At 46.6% G+C, this 18,751-nt stretch overlaps 1 protein-coding gene across 1 annotated transcript in view; it reads right to left on the bottom strand.

Moving 5' to 3' along the window:
* Positions 1 to 4,384: 4,384 nt before the first annotated feature.
* Positions 4,385 to 18,751, bottom strand: part of CNGB3 (cyclic nucleotide gated channel subunit beta 3) — a 113,861-nt gene continuing 99,494 nt past the window's right edge. The window contains exons 15-18 of the mRNA XM_033126621.1: positions 16,888 to 17,006; positions 7,383 to 7,529; positions 6,992 to 7,163; positions 4,385 to 4,636 (exon numbers count right to left, since the gene is read on the bottom strand). Coding sequence (XP_032982512.1) covers positions 4,385 to 4,636; positions 6,992 to 7,163; positions 7,383 to 7,529; positions 16,888 to 17,006 — 690 coding nt within the window. The remainder of the gene's footprint in view (positions 4,637 to 6,991; positions 7,164 to 7,382; positions 7,530 to 16,887; positions 17,007 to 18,751) is intronic.

Genomic DNA, 18,751 nt, shown 5'->3' with positions numbered 1-18,751 from the left:
GAAAGATAAAACCTTTACTCTCTCACGGCTCTGGCCTGAGGCAGCAGGTCCAAGCTGAAGCTGCCAGAAAGGCTGGCTTCTCCTGAAGCCCCTCTCCTTGGTGTGCAGGCACTGTCTTCTCGCCATGCACTGCCCTGATCTTTTCTCTGTGCACACACACCTGGTGTCTTTTTTCTTGTAAGGATGAGGACCCCACCCTTACGACCTCATTTCACCTTAATGACCTCCGTGAAGACCCCATCTTCAAACACAGTCACACTGGGGTAGGACGTCAGCATGGGATTTGAGGGGTTCCAGGTCGGTCCATAGCAGTAGGCTTAGCGGTGTCTGCAGGGCCAAGTGCAGCGTGCCGCCCACCACCTACGCAGAAAAGCCTCGTGGGCAGGTCAGGCCCCAGCGGCAGATGAAGGAGTCGCGGTGTCTCCAGTGGGCGCTGGTGACTCAGGAGTCCCCGAGGCTCAAGGGCAGACCCCGGTGGTGGCAGGGCTCCCCCTTCTCCACCAGCCTGTCACCACACACAGCGCGGGCACCCAAGCACCTAGAAGTGTGTTGGCATTTTCTCAGTCACAGCAGCCTTCGGAGTTGGTGCTCTTCTTACTGTCCTCACATCATCCACTGCTGTTACCACTCCCGTGTTCCTGCCCCCCACGGTCACGATCTCTGATGCACTTGACACAGTTCCTTAGATACGTATATACTTTGGAAAGACATACAGTGTTTTGTGTGTGTTTTCAGGTAGGAGGCCGGCTTTTGTTAACAACAAAAGGACACGGGGTTGGGAAACTGCTCGGTAAAGTCATGGACTGTCAGAAACTTCGCTGTGAGATCTTATCAGTAAGACTGAAACTCGGCCAGGAGGATCTGGGTCATTCTGATGGAGATGGAGACGCAGAGGGTCTACACAGACGAGGGGTGTCTGTCCTGGCTGAGTAGTTGCCAAGGAAACGGGAGCCCGAGTGTGTGTGTTAGCCCGAGCCTGATGCTGACCTCTTACCTCCACGGGAGCCTCTTGAAACATCACTTCTAGGTGGTCTCCACTTTCCCCGACATCCTGTAACAACGCTCCTTCCCTGTTTGGTGGGACACCTGTGTGTCCTCTGCTGCATGGTCTCCCTGCTGCCGCAAGTTAATGAACTTGGCTTTGCTGGGCTATAGGTTTGTCCCTGAGTGTCTTTATTAGGTAAGTTCTATAAAAATCTACATGCATGGTATTACTGAGGAACTCATTCTTTCCGCTTACTGAAAAAAAAAAAAATCCACACTAGTTTTTAAAAAAGATCTATCCATGTTCTTATCTTATGTGTAAATCTAATTTATTGGTTCTAATGGCTGGATAGAACTTTACCTTAAAAACACATCCACACTCGCCCACCCTCATTCCCCCACGCCATATTTTTTTAAAGCCATTCTCCTGGTGTAGACACCAGAGTTGCCTCCAGTTCATCTGTACCACAAACAATGTATTTCCTCTCACCTTTTCTCTTAGAAACCTGCTTGAGAATTTTCTGGATGTCTATCTCACATAGTACTTACTGCTGAGTTCTGTGGTGTACTGCCAGAATTTTGCTAGGTACTACCAGATCAGTAGCTCTGACTTACACATTTGTCGGCACTTGTTACTATCTGCTTTCAAATATTTTCCAATGTGATGGGTACAAAAGGTGGTATTCCATCTTTGTTCTGATTTGCACAGAACTCAAAGCATCTTTTCAATGTCAATTACCTATTATTTTGCTCCCATGAGTTGCCTATTAATAGTCTCTCTCCCTTTAAAAGATGGGCTTTCTGTCTTTATACAACTAAGGCCTAAGCGCTAGTTTTTGTCTCATTACAATTTACAAGTGGGCAGAAATGAGAGAACAGTGGCGAGCTGTCTGCATGGTACTTCCTGAAGTGTAAAAGACAGTGCCTTGAGATCAGACCCATCACGGGCCAGTGTTCTTAGAGGCAGTTGGCAGAGATGTGGAGCTACAGGGATGAGATAAACGCTGGAGGAGAGAGTGGACCGTACTGTGGCATTCAACATGGACGAATGCCCGAGGAAGAAAGGCAGGTGGCGGTTCCAGAAAAAGCAAGACCAACGTCCATGGAAGGTTTGGTTGGGGTAGTGGTAATTAAATTTGGATAAATAAGACTTAATCAGTAGGAGGGTCTAATAGGTCCCTGAGCAGAAAAGTCACGTGGTCAAAAGTGAGTGCTATGGTTTGAACATGGTATGAATGTGGCTCCCTCCGCAATTCATAAATTGAAACCTTAACCCCCAAAGATGACGGTATCTGGAGATGGGGCCTTCAGGGGTGCTCTGCCCCCACAAATGGGATCAATGCTCTTAAATAGGAGGCTCCAGAGGGATCCCTTGTCCCCACGGGAGGACTCGGTGAGCAGGAGCCTGCTGTGAACTGGGTAGAGGGCCCGTAGGGTCCTGGACGGCCAGCCTCCAGAAGGCTGAGAAACGGGTTCTGTTATGGATAAGCCATCCAATCTGGGCTGTGTAGTTAGAGGAGCACAAATGCACAGAGACCGCGATAGTTTACAAAGACCTGATTTTTCCCATAGCAAAGGGCCTGAGACAGAAGACTAGTGATTAGAGCAGATTGTAGGTAAAAAATGAGTATTTATTTGAATTGAACAGAAAAGATGTACTGAGGTTAGCAATGGAAGTGATAAAGGAAGGATAATTAGAAAGATCTGAGAAAGAAAAAGGATTTGGTGACACTATATAAACAATGGAAGAGTTACTGATTATTCTTAGATTTTAGTCTGAGAGAAAAATGAAGATGACATTATCGGAAATAGGATAGTTTGGGAGTGGAAATAAATGACAGAGGAAGAGCACAGATTGCATTGGCATTAGATTTTAATTACAGAGTATAAGGGGACAGCATATTATTCACAAGCTCAGGATTTTTATCCTTTGTGTTCTATTATCCAACTCTTTTCGGGCCCTATTTCCACCTTTTCTTTCTGGGTTTTCTAACCCATTTCTACACACAGACTCCCATTTATCAGGTATTAACAATTTCTCCACATTCCTTTAAACCCTGAAAACACCTGCCAACCTTCTGTACACCTTGCCATGTTTTTACGATTCTCGAACACCAGACTCAATGACAGCGAGTTCACTAAGTGGTACCTTTTATTACAGTGGTCAGTTCATACGTGGCTTACCAAATGCATCCATGTTGTAGGCTTCTTGGCTAATGGAATTCGTCAGAACCCTCTCTGCCAAGTGCTGTTCCAGTGACCATCTCCAGGGCCTCGGAACAGGCTTATTACGCAGAACTTACTGCTATGCACTATTGGCATTTCTGTACGTATAGAGTAAATTCTGTACGTATCATCACTTCCGACATCAGCCCAGCTTCCGGCCGCCTCACTGCATGAGACTTTGGTAATTGTGCTAATGACAGCTGGTTCATGACAACTTCCTGAAGTACACTTAATTCATCTGGAGACTCTGTAAATAGCTGTACTCGTAGCTTCCGCAAACTATAGGGATATGTCGGTCCGACAGCAGGCTGGCCGCCTAACCTCATCACTTTTCACTAAAGCCGGAAATGAGAGGCTCAAATCTGGCACCTGTTGAAGCAGATGCTGGCGGGACATTCTGAGATGGCCCCTTTAGCCTCTGTGATGATGGGGGTGATCTGATTCCCCCGAGTCTGTTGCGTCACATGACTCAACAGACTTGCCTTTTAAGCTGGTCTGAGGGCAAATTGAGAGTTTGTGTGTTTAGCCAAGGGCACGATTTTCCCGGCATGCTACTGCCATGTGATGTCTCTGTCTGATGACGCTGCTCCTCGGGGGTTCTGCCGCAGGTCAGAGCTCATACCCACCATCTCCGGCCCCTGCAGGCCCCGCTGCTGGGCGATGTGACATCTGAGTGACTGCTCACCCTCGCTTGAGTGGAAACCACCTGACATTTGACACTTTATTAAAATCTCATACTCCCCGACAAGTAAGAGGTAATATGCACATACATGGAACGTTTATCCAAGACTAACAGTGCCACACAAGACTTTCATACACACACACAAAATTTAAGAGACAAGGTTAGTGAGTCAGAGCCAAGTCCACGCTAATCAAATGGAGGGAAGAAACATCATCGAGAAAGAATGGAAGATGGCAACCCTACTGTGTACCATCAGGAGAAGCACCAACTGTGCGAAGTTCATGACAACAGATGACAGGGGTGGTTCTGAGTAATCTTCTCACTTCTCGTACTGCGGAAGTTCATGGTCCCGTAAGCCCCAGGAACGAAGCTGGGGCTTTGTGTGCTTTCTCCAGGGTCCCGGCAAGGTCTTTCCCCGCCATTAACGTAAGCCACAGCCTGGGGACAAGCTCTGTGGGAACCAGCGAGGTCACATCTGAGATAACCCAACATTTATCGCTGGGCCTCTCCTCTGGCTGCGGTTGGCAGCACCTCTTCCCTGGCCTGGGCAGAAGGAGCCATGCTGATGAGTGACCGGCGGGCAGTTTCTCCGGGTGACACTACCCTTCTAATGGGCACGGCCTCGTCTGTAGCAGAGCCTGCTCTGCGTTTCAGTTTGTCCAGTGCTTTCTCTGTCGGCCCTCTTCCTTTATCTTCACATCCTTTCCCTTTACGCTCTCCTCCTTCGCAGTTCTCACTGTGTTCCTGGAAGAAGCAGTTGCAAAGAATCCGTAATGAAATCATTATCATCAAGGACAGTGGAGTCTTTCGATTCATATACGAGGGCTAAGGATCAACACCAGGACAGAGACGGTCCAGATTCCGTTAGTAACGGTGTCCTGTGTGCCCGGCGTGCGTCTGTCCTCGGAGGCTGTGCTGATGCGTGCGCTCCACGCCGACCATGTGCGGTGCTGGGCGGCGCTGCTCTTTGTCCCCGCCGAGGGCTGTCTTCCTGTGGGTCCTCTCACTCTCTGAATTAGTACATTTGGTGCTCAGGACCTTTGCTTTGCTATTAAAATATTTGCTTATTTATTTTGTGAAGATGAAATTTTAAATATTTATTTTTTAATAAAAAGTATTAAGCGAATACCATGAAAACGCTATGGAAAGTGTGGTTTTCTTCCTGCATACACTCGTGGGAGAGCCTCGCGGAGAAACTCACGTCTCTTCCTCTATCATCTCCATTCGTCTCACGGGTGCCTGAGCTATCATTTCAGAACCTATTGTGTTTAGTGTCTTCTGTAGAACTTTCATAGTGAGAAAACATCATCCGCCCTTCACTGGTGACACTTGAGATCAGTTTCAGAGAGGCCTGTACGAGGTGTGACGTAGAGAACCTTACTTAACACACTGCCTGATACATTTCTTGACCCCCTTAAGTCTTTACCCAAATTATTATTTCTACGATGATTCAGTGAGGCTGGTTTACACTGTATCCTACCTTTCACCACCATGGTGCATATTTGGAAAAGGAAGAGGCAGTTTTCATCTCGTGAGTATGACTGACTATGTATTTGCTTTACAGTTTTCTGAAAGAGCCACATTTAGAGATAATATAACGACTAGATTCAGAAACCCTGAAACCTGTTCTGTTTTACAGTATCTACCCTCATAGGCTTATTATGAGAATCAAAGAATATACTAGGGGTGCCAAAAAAAGTATACAAGTGGACACTTTGGTCAACGTTGCTCAGTCAGAAGTGTCTGGACATCGATGGGAACCACTTTGAGCAGCTCTTGTCATTGCAGAAGTCAAACGTGACTTGGATTCATCTTTTGTTACCAGTACATATTGAGTATTATAATTTTAATACAGTTTTCCTTTCTTAAAGTGCGTATACGGTTTTTTTTGTTGTTGTTTTTTTTTTGGCATGCTCTATATGCAAAAGAAGAGAAGAACAGTAACTTTTGAGTTTCCTGACACTTCCAGGAATTGGGAGGCAGCTCGCTGTAGGCCTGGAAGTCTGACTACCTGGAGTGTGAAGAGGAGTAGTTTCACTCTGTCACTGCCTGTGATCTTAGCCAATAAACGGATCTGGATCTCAGTTTCTGCATCTATAACATGAAGGGCTTGAATGAAACCGATGAGGTTATTTCTGGCTTTGAACATGTGTGATAGATAATTGATTATCTGTGAACATGTTTACTGGCTTGTTGGTAAAATGTTACATGTTTACAGGTGTATATGTTTGTTATACACAGTTGATTCTCACTATCGCACAGTAGTTTTGTTCTATGAAGCTGCCCCGAACACTGAATTAGCAAGCGCCCGACGGACCACTGCTCCTGGGGCAACGCAGGCTGAGGTCCCTTCAAGTGGCTGGCCTTACCCTTGTCGTCAGCTCATCAGTGCGTCGCCTTGCTTGCTGTGACTTGTGTGTGGACACTCATTTAGTGGGTGTTGCTGCTTCATCGCACTGAGCTCCCGGCCATCAGCCCCCAATCGTGCCCGAGACTGCTCACCTCACACATGTCCGCTGTGCATGAGGCATGTCGCAGCCTCCCCGTGCCCAGGAGCACGCGACAGCACTTCCGCACAGGCTTGAGGCATTTTGAGCAGGACAAACAAGGCAGCACCACATGAATGTGAAAAACATAAGCCTCCAACAGACCATGGAAAGGTCACTGGTTTGGTGTGAGCTGAAGGAAGAAGGTAGCGTGTCTCTTTGTTGAACCTCAGTGGAAACCTGTGCATCGGACAAATTAAATTCCGGCTGCTGTGTACGTGTGTCTGTCTGCGCATGACCACAAGGGCACTGAGAGTACTGATTCTGGGGTGCCAAACACTCCTGGTGAGTAGGCAGATGCGCAAACACAGAAGCCACAAATAATGTATACATCGTGTATTAAATCCACCTAAAACAAGCCCGTGAGGACTAAGTGTGATAAGAGATGGGGCCACAGTTTATACAGTAGTAAGTGCTATATATACAGTGGTCATTATTCGCACTAGATGAATCCAGATTATCCCGGGCTCCAAAACGGAGCTGAAGTGGGAGCCTGTCTGGACACCTGGGCCCCGAGCCCAGGCCATTACTGCCGTCCACTCTCCCTGCTTACCAGAACGTTCTGCTCTCTCTTCAGCTTGAGGAGTCTTGCAAGACCAGCTTTCCCTGTGCCTCCCTGGAGAACTTCAAACATTTTGGGGGTCTCTGGTTTGGGTGGGAAGAGAAAGGCAAGTCCTTTCGTTGGAGAGGTTGCCTCTGCGGCTGGAGCCTGCTTGAGAAGCACTCTGTGGACAGGAGAAAAAGGCTGTTTCAGACAGCACTGTCCAAGTTCTGGAAAAACCCACCAGAAATACGTTCCTTTCTCCTAATCCATGAAGCTTCACATGGATAACTGCACAGACAGTTGCTTGTTAAGCACATGCCATGGAGAACGTCTATCACTGCCATTACAAACCAGTTCTCTTAGAGTTTACAAAGGAAAAATGGAGTTTTAAAGGTCATACCTGGCTTTCCTCATGAGGAGTTTTTCAGAATCTGGATAATGCACTAGAATTTCTTGCAGGGTCTTTTTGTCCAGAGTTAAAAGATTGGTGAAGCCATGGGCCATCACGGTGGCAGTCCGGCGGTTTCCTCCTGCTGCTGCTAGGAGGCTGTAAGGGAGTAAAGTGGCTCTTTGTCACCACTTTCACTCTTCTGCAACCGAAATCTTTTAACAAATAAATGTCAAATGTATAACCATTTCTACTGCCTCAGAGATTGCCCCTGGAGGCGAGAGCTCAGGTAACTGTGCAGAGAGAGTCAAGATGTGGTGGCACCGGTTTCCAACCTGTTTGCCTCTGACTCCCACCTCACACCAAGGCCTTGGAGCCCTCAGTGCCCCGTGAGCCTCTGCACTGTGCAGCTCCATTTCCTCTTCCGCCCCCTTTGTTCCCGGGAAGCTGACCTTGGCAGGCTTGCCCTACGACTTTCAACTGGGTTCGGCCAGGGGGAAATGCCAGCAGGAGGTGGGAAAGCAGGAGGGGAGTGGGCTGGAGCATGGATTGCCCCGTCCTCCCCCCTGCCAGGCCTATGTTAGCAGTGGCTGCAGCTCTACCGCAATCCACAAGTCCTGACAGGGGCCCTGTCCCAGGAGTATGGCCCCCACGGCTCTCCCGGGTACAGCTCCCCTTGCCTCAGCCAGTCTAGCTGTGGAAACGTTCCCTTGTTGTCGCCAGCTTCGCGATGTGTCACCATCCTTGGTGGGTCCTTTCAGATTTTCCTTCACTTGTATAAATCACCCCTTTACTAAAGTTGTCCTAGTTACCTTGCTTGAGTGCAACTTTGTTTTCTGCCCGGCTCTGACTGACACAGCTCTGATATCAAATATGAATGATGCCTGGTTACATTAGGTGAGTCCAATCTCTTCCCATATTTAACCCCTAAATCACCTTGCTTCTCAATATCATACACTACTCTGTAGCAAAGTCATTCACACACAACTTTCCACTCAGAATGTCAGTGAATTCTGGGTTTGCGTTTCTCAGAGACGTAGCTGGGCATTTTGCATTTGGGAAATGACCAAGAAATACTTAGCAAATAAATTAACATGTGAATGAATAAAGCGAGTGAATAACAATTCTATGATTCACCAGTAATCTGGAAAAGACGGGGTAGTCTTTGAAACCAAGGCAAAAAAACACGTATTTCAAATGTTTTAAAGAATACTACAGGCTCTGCAGCGAGAAGATAACACGACAGATTGACTCTCTTGGTGTCACCCGGAGAAGGAGAAAGACATCTCCCATTAATAAAAACACAATCTCTAGGGGTGGAAAAGACAAAGATCCTGGCAGTAGGAGGCCCCTGCCGTGGGGGGATGAGATGAGGAGGTAGGTGCACGGGTCCTGTGCCTGAAGGTTTGCAGTAGACAATGTGTACGTCTCCAACTATTGTTACAGGAAAGGGAACATTCCAACTGGCTGTTAAGTGTTAAAAAACTAACATCAAGAAGTGGGACAACTCCAAAAGGTACATATGGTATATTCATAAGCACACGCCATCTCTAATACTAGAAGAAATACTAAGAAGTATTATGTAATACTAGAAGTAATAATGGTAAAGAACTTTCCAAACTTAATGACAGACACCAAACTGCAGATCCCGAGGACGCAGAGAATACCAAGCAGAATAAATACCAACCAACCAAGAAACCAACCAACCCATCCCTAGGCACTCAACATTGGTACTTCAATACTGGCAGACTACTCCACAAAAAATGTTGAAAGAAGTTCTTTATGAAGAAGGAAAATGATACGAAGAAGGTGAAACTCAGGTCTGTGTAAAGAATGGAAGATCATCAGAGAAGGAAAACACAGAGGTAAAACAAAACTAAAATCCTTTATTTCTCTTATTCTTAATTGATCTGAAAGATTAAATAACAAAGCCACAAGGCATTCGGGTGATTACAGCCTATGCATAAGTGAAATGAATGACATCAGGGTCCTAAAGGCTGGTAGGAAGAATTGTGAGAACTCTGTCACCTGCACACATGTGAAGTGGTAGAGTGTTATGTGAAGGCAGACTTAGATTAATTTAGAATGTATGTAGCAAACTCTAGGGCCACCACTAAACATTTTGAAAAGAAGTGTAATTGATATGCTAAGAGAGAAGAGAAAATGGAATCATATAAAATGCTCCATTAAGACCAGAGAAGGCAGAGAAGGGGAAAAGCCTAACGTAAGGCCACCTGAATGCATCAAACAGGGCCTCGTACCTCACTTCACATGTAACTTGGGTCCAGAACTATCCAGGCCACTTAGAATGGCATCACTCCCAAGACAGAGCGCATATACTTGGAATCTATAAATGCTGACCACGTTAATGCCTACTTAGTTTGCTCAATGATTTCACATTTTAAATTTCTTGCTCCATGGCAAAAAACATGGACTTTTTAGTCTTTTCATGAGGTTCTCCCAAAAGAAGCTCCGCCTTCACCTTTTTAAGGAAGAAAAACAAATTTCTATCTATCTATCTATCTACCTATCTATCTATCACAATCATCTCTTCAGTGATTCATCAACCCAACTTCTCATTTATCTTTCTCCCCATTTCTCTGTGAAATGGATGTTAATATTTGAAGGACAATGATTGGATGAGCCTATTTCATTCGCATTCTTTTGCCTTGGACACAGGGTCATCCAGGAGTCGGGCAGGGGTAGATGGCAGTATGGAGCTTAATTTGGACTTGAGAATGTCTCTGTGAATGTCAGATTATGACAGCACAACAGAAATAACATATTTAAATGTCAGGTTATTTTGAGATTTCTCAAGCTTTAAGTAAACTTGCCTACAGGTTACACGTTTGGAGTGCTTGATGAGTTTTTGAACGGAAGAAGAAATAATTCGTCTGCCAGATGGATTTTGCCCAAACTCTCTGAGCAATGTTTAAAATAGCAGATTTTTTCCCTTCCTGTCCACAAAGTGCTTCTCCAGCATTCCACCAATGGGAAGTTTCATTCATGAACTAGCTTAGTAAGAAGATCCCTAAATAGTCCCAACTCAATCTGGAGTTTCTGAACGAGCACGTGCTGGAGGACAAATGTTCAGGTTGATGGTACATGTCCCCAGGTCAAAAGCAGTGAGCAGAGTGATGGGACAGGAAGCATGGGAACCGGTCTCCGCTGGGACCTTAGGCAATAACTTCAGGGCCTTTTTCACTTTCACTCCAGTCACGGACGTTTTTATTAGGAGCCTGCCATGTGCTCAGCACAGTGAAGTGAAGTTGGGAGAATCATTACAGCCTGATAGGGTTTTGTGGAAAGACACAGGCTTTGGAACCAGATAACTCTACCATTTATTAAGTGTATTTCTAAGCAGTCACTGTACTTCCCTTTTCGGACTGGAGGCCGCCTTTTAATACTGACTACAGTATCTGATCATCTTTAGGGAGAAACAGCCACCACCAAGTGGTGGTACCGAACCTTGCTTTTCAGACTTAGAGACACTGGATAAAGTTACTTTAGGAGGCATCCTGAGAATATCTGAAAACGTGTTTCAATACGGCACTGGGGATACAGTTGTTCATAGAAATAAGGTGAAATGACGAGGTCTGCTTTTTGCTCTAGCAAGGAGGTGCCACGCCATCAAAGACACTGTTTACAGAAGGCTGCAGTGAAAACACAAACACACACTTTCAACACAGTGTTTGTTCACAGGTCTTAGAAAAAAAAATGGAAATGAGGAGTTTTTCCTGTCATTATTAACCAATCTTCATACTTTTAATGTGTCTAGTATTTCTGTCTTTCACGAAAGCCAAGGGCGGGGGTGAGGAAGGAGTAACAGAGTTACTCTGATGAAGAGTAAGATTTTGGAATCAAAATAATCCAAAAAACTAGACGTGTCCCTTGGAACACCCATTTTAAAAACAGTGTGCAGGAGAAATAGGCAAACATTGTTTGGAAGGAAAAAACAGGTTTAAAGTTATTTTTTCAAAATATCTTGCCCTTTCACAATGATATAAATATAAAAATATCCACAGAATTGACAATTTGACCAATATAACTGGTGGAAGGTCAGAACGTAAATATTTGAAATGAAAGCCAGGCACTCTAAAACAGAGAAAGATGTATCAATGCCAAAATTCTACTCAATAATTTGTTACAGATGATGAAAAAAGGATGGTAACAAAGAAAGAGATGCAGAAAGCAAATGATCACATTTATGAAAATAAATAAGCCCATAGAAAATTAATTCATTCAGCAAGTATTTATTGAGAAACTATTATTTTCTAGGCACTATTTACAGAAAATTACAACAACCTATTAAAATGCAAAACCAATGTGAATAATAAATATCAGTGATGCTAGGGAAAAAATAGCTATACACTGCATGTTGTATTATAAATTGGTTCAATTTTTCTGGAAAGTAATCTGCCCGTATATTATAAGAGTCATAGAAATGTTTCTACAGTTTGACCTAGTTATTTCACTTTTGGGAATAAGCCTCAAAGAAATAAAAGAAAGGCAAAGTAATTTTACAAAAATAAATACAGCAGTGCGCTTGTTAATAATGCACTCTGACAAGGGCACAAGGCCGAATATGCATATTCATGACAGAAATGAATGTCTATTAGTGCACTTGCGCAGATGGACAGATGATGATGCCCACTGATTTAGTCAGTGACTGTTTGGTAGGCACTTCTGTGGGCCAGGCCCTGCACTAAGGGCGGGGGCTCGAGGGCAGAACAAACCTAATGTCTGCGAGGGTCCCTGGGAGCCTGTCTTTGTGCATAACAGAAAACTGGAGCCTCTCTGGGCACGTGCAGTCCTGGGGGGGGGGGGCAAAGCTGGCGAGAAAAATGCCCCCTTTTGCAAAGTCAAGGGTACCTGTGCCTGAGGGAGGGCAGAGCTGCGGGGCGCGGTCCTGCAGCCCTCACTTGGCTCAGAGCGCGGCTGGCACAGCCATGCTGGCTGGTGAGGAAGAAAGACACGATGAAGCCAGGCGCCCAAGCTCATACATCACCCAGACCGGTTCTGCGGCAGAGCGCATAGCACCGAGAACTGGAGGCGCTGGGGCCGGGAGGCGGCGGCTCCTGACAGAAGCTAGGAGAGGGAATGGGGTGCGGCGGGGACCCTGGCAGAGACCGGCCTGCGTCCCCCTCCCTGGCTGCATGGCGCGTGGCAGTGGAGGCACTGCAGTCTGGACTGAGGACAGCAAGACGCAGGCACGTGCACGTGCCACGCGCACCCTGGCATCATCCCTAAGGATATGATGGAGGGCTGCGTGGTCTAGGCCGGTGCTGAGGGCGGCGGCGTGATCCTATCTGTGCTTCCTGAGGACCCCTGGGGTGGCCGCGTGGAGACTGCATTGCAGAGGACGTGGCCCTGCAGCGGGGAGACTGGGGGTGGTCACTGTAGCTGTTCAGGGAAAGCTGATGGGGGCTTGCGCCCACGGGGACAGTGGAGAGGGGAAGGTGCAGTGGCTGAGACACAGTACAGGTGACTGGCGGCCTTGGAGGTGGACTGGCCACAGGGTGAGTAGAGGGACGTGTCAAGGGCGTCTTTTTCCCCATAAAATTTCAAGTTAGTAACGCAGAGTTTGGTATTGTATTAGTTTCCTGGCGCTGCTGTCGCAAATAACCCCCAAACCAGTGACTTAAACCAGATACATATTCCCTCCAGGCCCTGGAGGCCAGAAGTGCAGGACCCTGCGGGCGGCAGGGCTGTTCTCCCAGCCGGGTCTCTGGGACACTCCTCCCTGCTCTCCCAGCGGCTGGGGTCCTGGCGGCCCCCGGCTGTGGCGGCACCACACTGTCTCTACCTCGCCTTCACACAGCCTCTTCTTGTGCCACGTCCCGTTCTGTCTCCTGTGAGGACCCCCGTCACTGGATTTCGGGCCCCCCCAGATAACCCAGAGTGGCCTCAGCTTCAGATCCTTAATTTAACGACATCTGCAAAGACTCTCCTTTCCAAGTAAGATCCCAGTCACAGGTTCCAGGGGTCAGGACGTGGACACAGCCCATCACCCCACGACAGGCCTACAGGAGGGGCTACCAGGATGGCCCATATGCACACATGACTGTCCCCACACATCATGTAGGGGTGCTGAAAGGTCTGCCTTCAGTTCTCAGGCACCTCAAGTGATGGTCAATCCAAGGGCCGTGCTGCTCCGTGTGCAGCCTGCTCTTCATCACGTCGTGTGTGTGCTCCCTCCCTGGTGCGGTCCACACGTGGACTCTCCCGTCCTTCCGTTTCCTGTCGCACCTGTTTGGAAGGCCCTGGACGGAGCTGGCCGTCTCTTGCTCCCGTGCCACACGTGACCTTCTTTGAGGCTCCTCACATTATGCTGTAAGGGAGCTCAAATACAGTTTTCTGCTGTTTTGATCAAATCACTATTAACTATTTAATTAATTAGAAATGGCTGAATAGCTCCTGCAAATTGATTTTGAATGGAGGCAGGATATAAATAAAAACCAACACTTATTGTATAGTTTTTATGTAGGTGCTGGTGACATAAAGATGGAAAGTTCTAGTTCTCATATTTTAATAGCTCAGTCGTTTTGGCAGGTCTGTCTGAACAAACAGTTATAAATTAGAGGTAACTACTGTGCTAAAGTCATGAGTAAAATGCCACGAGGGCATAGAACAGGGAGCAAATAAAACAGTTGTCTTGGGGTGGTTATAGTGGCTTCAGACGGGTGACCTTTGAGTTAGTCTTGAAGGGTGAGTACGTATTTTCCAGGGGGAGGACTTTCCAAAGAGAGATGGAACCAGCAGGGAATCCTATTGACACCTAACAGCAATACCAACGGTAACAATTCAGATGTGTTTCAAGAAAATTGAGATTTTAACAGATATGGAAAGAGGGTAGGAAGTAGTTAAATACCTTGGCACTAAGTGTGTGAGTCAGGGAAACAACTGAGTCCAAACCACCACAAGGCCACCCCTTGGCAGACCCTGGGTCTCTTTTAAAAATGAGGTGTCTGCACTTTCAGATGGTAATTGGAAATGTGGTCTGGGTTTTCTCCACGACAGGCTGTAAATCTATTTTTCAGTCAGGGCTTTGCTCTTTTGGATTAATATATAATGTCCTTGAAAGCCCGCAGTGTTCTTATTTTTTCCTAAGAAAAAAGGTCCTCTTTAAGAAGCTACATGCTAGTGCTGCGTTTAGCTCATTTTAACAAAGGTCACAGCATTTCTGAGTAGTAAACACTATTAGCAGACCTTTCTGCATCTCGATGTTTGGCAGCAGGCCTGTCATTGGAATAAAAAGCTGGCACTCCAGAGGCGTGTGACAGCTGTGGGCCCGTGAAGCCCGTGGGCATCTGGAAGAGGCACATATGCCCTGCTTCCCCTCAACCACGGCCAAGAAGAGAAGCAAGGCAAAATGCTCCCTTTTGCTTGAATCAGCTAGACTACTGAGCTAGTTTCAAGCGTGTCTGGTCTACTGCTTTCAATTTGGCCTTAGAAACCAAATGCGTAATAGATTTATTTGAGAAGCTGCTGTCAAGAATCTAAGGCTCCTTCACAAGTCAGCAGCACCTGGATTCTATTCCTGGAGTATTTCCTCCTGCAATGATGATAATGTCAGCAGTTAACATACCTGTATTTCTAAAGCTTTGCTCTTCGGGGAGCACTCCAGCCTTGGGAGAGGTCAGCTAATGACTTCCTGCAATGTTTCGAATTAGACTGTTGCCTGTTTTATGACCTTGAAGATTTCGGTGACTGTTAATACTAAATCACTTTTGCAAGGACTCCCCGTAAGAAAATGATAGAAAAGAGGCAAAGAGGTCAGATCTTGGCCCTTCTGAGAAGGGTCCCCACCACTGTCCTAAGAGCAGGATGCTCACGGCAGTGCCCCCCAGCTTTAAAGAGAAAAAGTAAAAAGAGAAGCCATGTTACCAACAAAGAAATAAGGTCTTGGCAGCTGTGCAGTCAGAGGCCGAGCGAATGCCTCTGTTTTGTGTGTGACGGGAAGGTCCCTGGACCGGACCCACGAAACTCGGGCTTGAATGTTGTCCCTTCCTCCGATTAGCTATGTTATCAGACAAGACCACTGGCCGCTGAAGCCACCGCTTCCTCAGTTGGGAACGAGCATGTGAACAACTGCCTGACAGCACATCTTCTCTTCAGGGCGGCCTCCTCGGGCAACACTCCATCGTCCTGCACGGAACCACTGCGGCTCACTTCCAACCCGCGGCCTCCATGCCGTCCCTCTGCCCACTGTCTCTTCTCCACAGGGCTGCTGCTCGTCCTCTAAAGTCGTAATTCAGGTTGTGTTGTTCCTTTGCCTTAGCCCCCAGTGGCACCATGTGTACTTAGAATGAAACACAAAGTCCTTCCTGAGAAGGCCCTGGGGAGACCGAGCCTCGTCCTGTCTGCCCAGCGCCCCTCATGCGCTGAGCTCACACGCTGACCTGCAGGTGCTTCGCCAGAGGCGCCGGCCTCACCCCAGGCCCCAGCACCGCTGGCTGTCGTTGGGGTGGCTCTCCCCCATTCCTGGACAGTCTCAGCTCCACTATAATATGTCCCTGAGCAGCACACCTAAGCAGCATCCCCGGTCACTTCTACCATTTCCCCTCTGTCACAGTTCCCACAACGTGGACTTACCTTGTCTACTGTCAGCTCCCCTGCGTGACTGAGGCTGTGTGAGGGGCACCTCTCACTATAGTTTTCACACTATATCCCCAGAGTTTAGAGCAACACCTGACAACCCAGCATGTACTGGGCACTCAGCGCGTGTTTGTTGGATGAATAAACAAGTTTAAATACAATAATGCGTGCAGAAGTGTCTAGCACACAAAATGCTTAAATTTGCTATTTTCTTTTTAAATTTATTTTATTTATTTTTTTTAGTCTTCTTACTCTTGGGGACTTACTTGTAGAATAAACTTGTCTTGGCCAATAGGAAATAACAGCAATAGTTAATATTTATTGAGCTCTTAATAGATACTGGGCCATTTTAATAACTAACTCATTTGTCAACCTCTAAGATGTGTACTGTTATTATTATCATTAAGGTGAGGGAACCGAGGGACACAGAGGTCACATGACTGAGGGACAAAGCTAGTAAGTGGAAAACTCGAATGTGTACTCAGGCGATTTGGTCCCACAGCTGTGACGATGTCATTCGCCTACTCAAAACTACTGTCTTAGCCTCCATTCAAGTCTTCCAACAACCTGACAGCAATGAACTCTCCCAATCTCTTCTTTCACTATTTGTTCATTCATTTGTTGGTTCATTCGTTCATTCATTCACTCATTCACTCATTCACATATTCAGTCAAGAGACTCAGTGTCTACCTTATGTGAAACGCTGACCTAAGTCTCGGGACTAAACAGCTGCATGAGCCAAGTGTTTTGGGGAAGAGAAGGAAGAAAAAGAAAGGTGAAAACCCTTCTTCTGTCAATGCTCTCAGCAGAATCAAACCTTTGATAAGCTGGAGCAGGAAATTTCCTTATTTTACGACCTAAGATGTTTCTTTCATGACAAATGAGAGAGTTCAATATTTACGAAGCGTCTTGCGGGTACCTGACCTCTCCAAACACTGTCCCAGCTTTCAGAGTGGCCAGAACTTGTGCGCCGTCACAGCCTCCAAGAACTTGAACTTCTCCTTCCTTGACAATATACATTTCCTTGCCGATTTCTCCCTACACGCCAAACATAAAAGAGAGCTTTATTCTTGACATTTACTCCCCAAAGAAAGAAACATTAACTCTCCCAGAGGAATCAATGGCAAAGCAATCACCTAAGGCCTGAGGTAGTTACGGGCATTGGCTGGACCCGTCAGGTGAAAGGAAATGAGTAGGACATGAGAGCACTGAGGACGTGGACGTGTCAGTTAGCACATTGTTCCAGCACATTCCATGGGCGAGGAGATTAAGTGGCCACCCTGGCTTAGTGACCACTGCTTCGCTCTGAAGAAGGCCTTGGTCTAGCCAGAGACACGGGCTGCAGCCATGCCATTCTGCCTGTAGCACTCAGGTTTGATTTTAGAAACTGGGGCGTAAGAGCCTTTTAGCTAGCATTCTTGTTCCAAATTGAGAGAAAAATGTTAACGCAGCAGCTCGTTTGACTCATGACTCTTGGAGCCAGGGCAGGAACCCTCGTTGATGTCCAAGGGTGTTCCCATGGTCACTGGTTAATGGTGTTATTCAGTATGCCTGCGGCCCTGGGGCAGGCCACGTAGGCCGTCAGCACTGTGTCACGTAAACACCAAGATCTGTCAGTGTACTTGGTATCGAGTGTGGGGCCCAGGCCAGAGCCGGTCATGGAGCCACTCAGCCACCAGCCCCACTTGAGACTCTGGCTCCCAGGACTCAGGAGCTTCCCTCCGTGGGGACATTTTGCCCTTGCCTCTACAGTCCACAGCTGGAGAGGAAAGCACGTCCATGCGACCATCTCAGAAACAGGACCCAGGAGGCCTGCAGATTCTTGAGTCTTCGCTGATGTGTGTCTTTTTCTTGGCTGTTCCCGCACTGTACGCTTTGCTCTAATAAACCTTAAGCCATAAATATCACTTTATGTTGAGTCATGCAAATCACCAAACGAGTCGGTGGTTGTGGGGCTACCGGAATGCTTCTCACTCCAAGATCCCAAAGAATAAATGTGTCTTATAAGACACCTCAATGACATCTGGGCCGAGAGAAGCTGTTAAGCTCTGAATAAGCTGGTTTGCAGAAAATAGGCAAACTACTTGGATAACAGGAGCTGTATCTCAGTGAATTAAGTCTTGATTACCCTGAGCTATAAAAAAGTAGGGTGACATGTACTTGGTTCAGGAGGGGACTGGGTTATTTGAGTTAATCAAATATGTTTGTTAGCCATGTTTTCAAAGCATACAGTAAATATACTACAATTAACTCAGGATTAAACAACGTTGGTTATCGTCTATGCTCTGTGGTGGCTGAGATGGCCACTGTGTCCCAGTGCTGAGCACAGGGCTTGTGACATAGACACTCATTTATGCAGGAGGGAACTAGAATTTCACCACTCTATGGGAAGTCCTGACGTCTTTTAAGACCAAGCATTATTTTCCTGAACGTTAATTACTGTTGTATTATAATTTTGGGTTGAGTTTAAAGTTTTCCCACCCCACCTTTTAGTTAACCTCTGTGAAGTTAAAACCCTCATTTTATCTCTCCATTACCTTTCTGAGGAAGGTAGAGAAAGCACAATTTTACAGAAAGAAAAATAAAGGCACAGCCTGGTTTAGCTGACTAGCCAAAGCGCCATGACAGTCATCAGAAGCAAAAGGAAGCCCAGCACGCTCACCTCCTAACTGAGCAATGCAGGACGTGTGTTCATATTTTACACTGCGCAGAACAGTAAGCAAATATTTATTCTCAAATATAGATCAAAGTAGAAATTCCAATACAGATGGATTTTTATTATG

This window comes from Rhinolophus ferrumequinum, chromosome 14, assembly GCF_004115265.2.
Source record: "Rhinolophus ferrumequinum isolate MPI-CBG mRhiFer1 chromosome 14, mRhiFer1_v1.p, whole genome shotgun sequence".
NCBI classification, from domain to species: domain Eukaryota; kingdom Metazoa; phylum Chordata; class Mammalia; order Chiroptera; family Rhinolophidae; genus Rhinolophus; species Rhinolophus ferrumequinum.
This window is presented reverse-complemented; position numbering and strand designations above follow the sequence as displayed.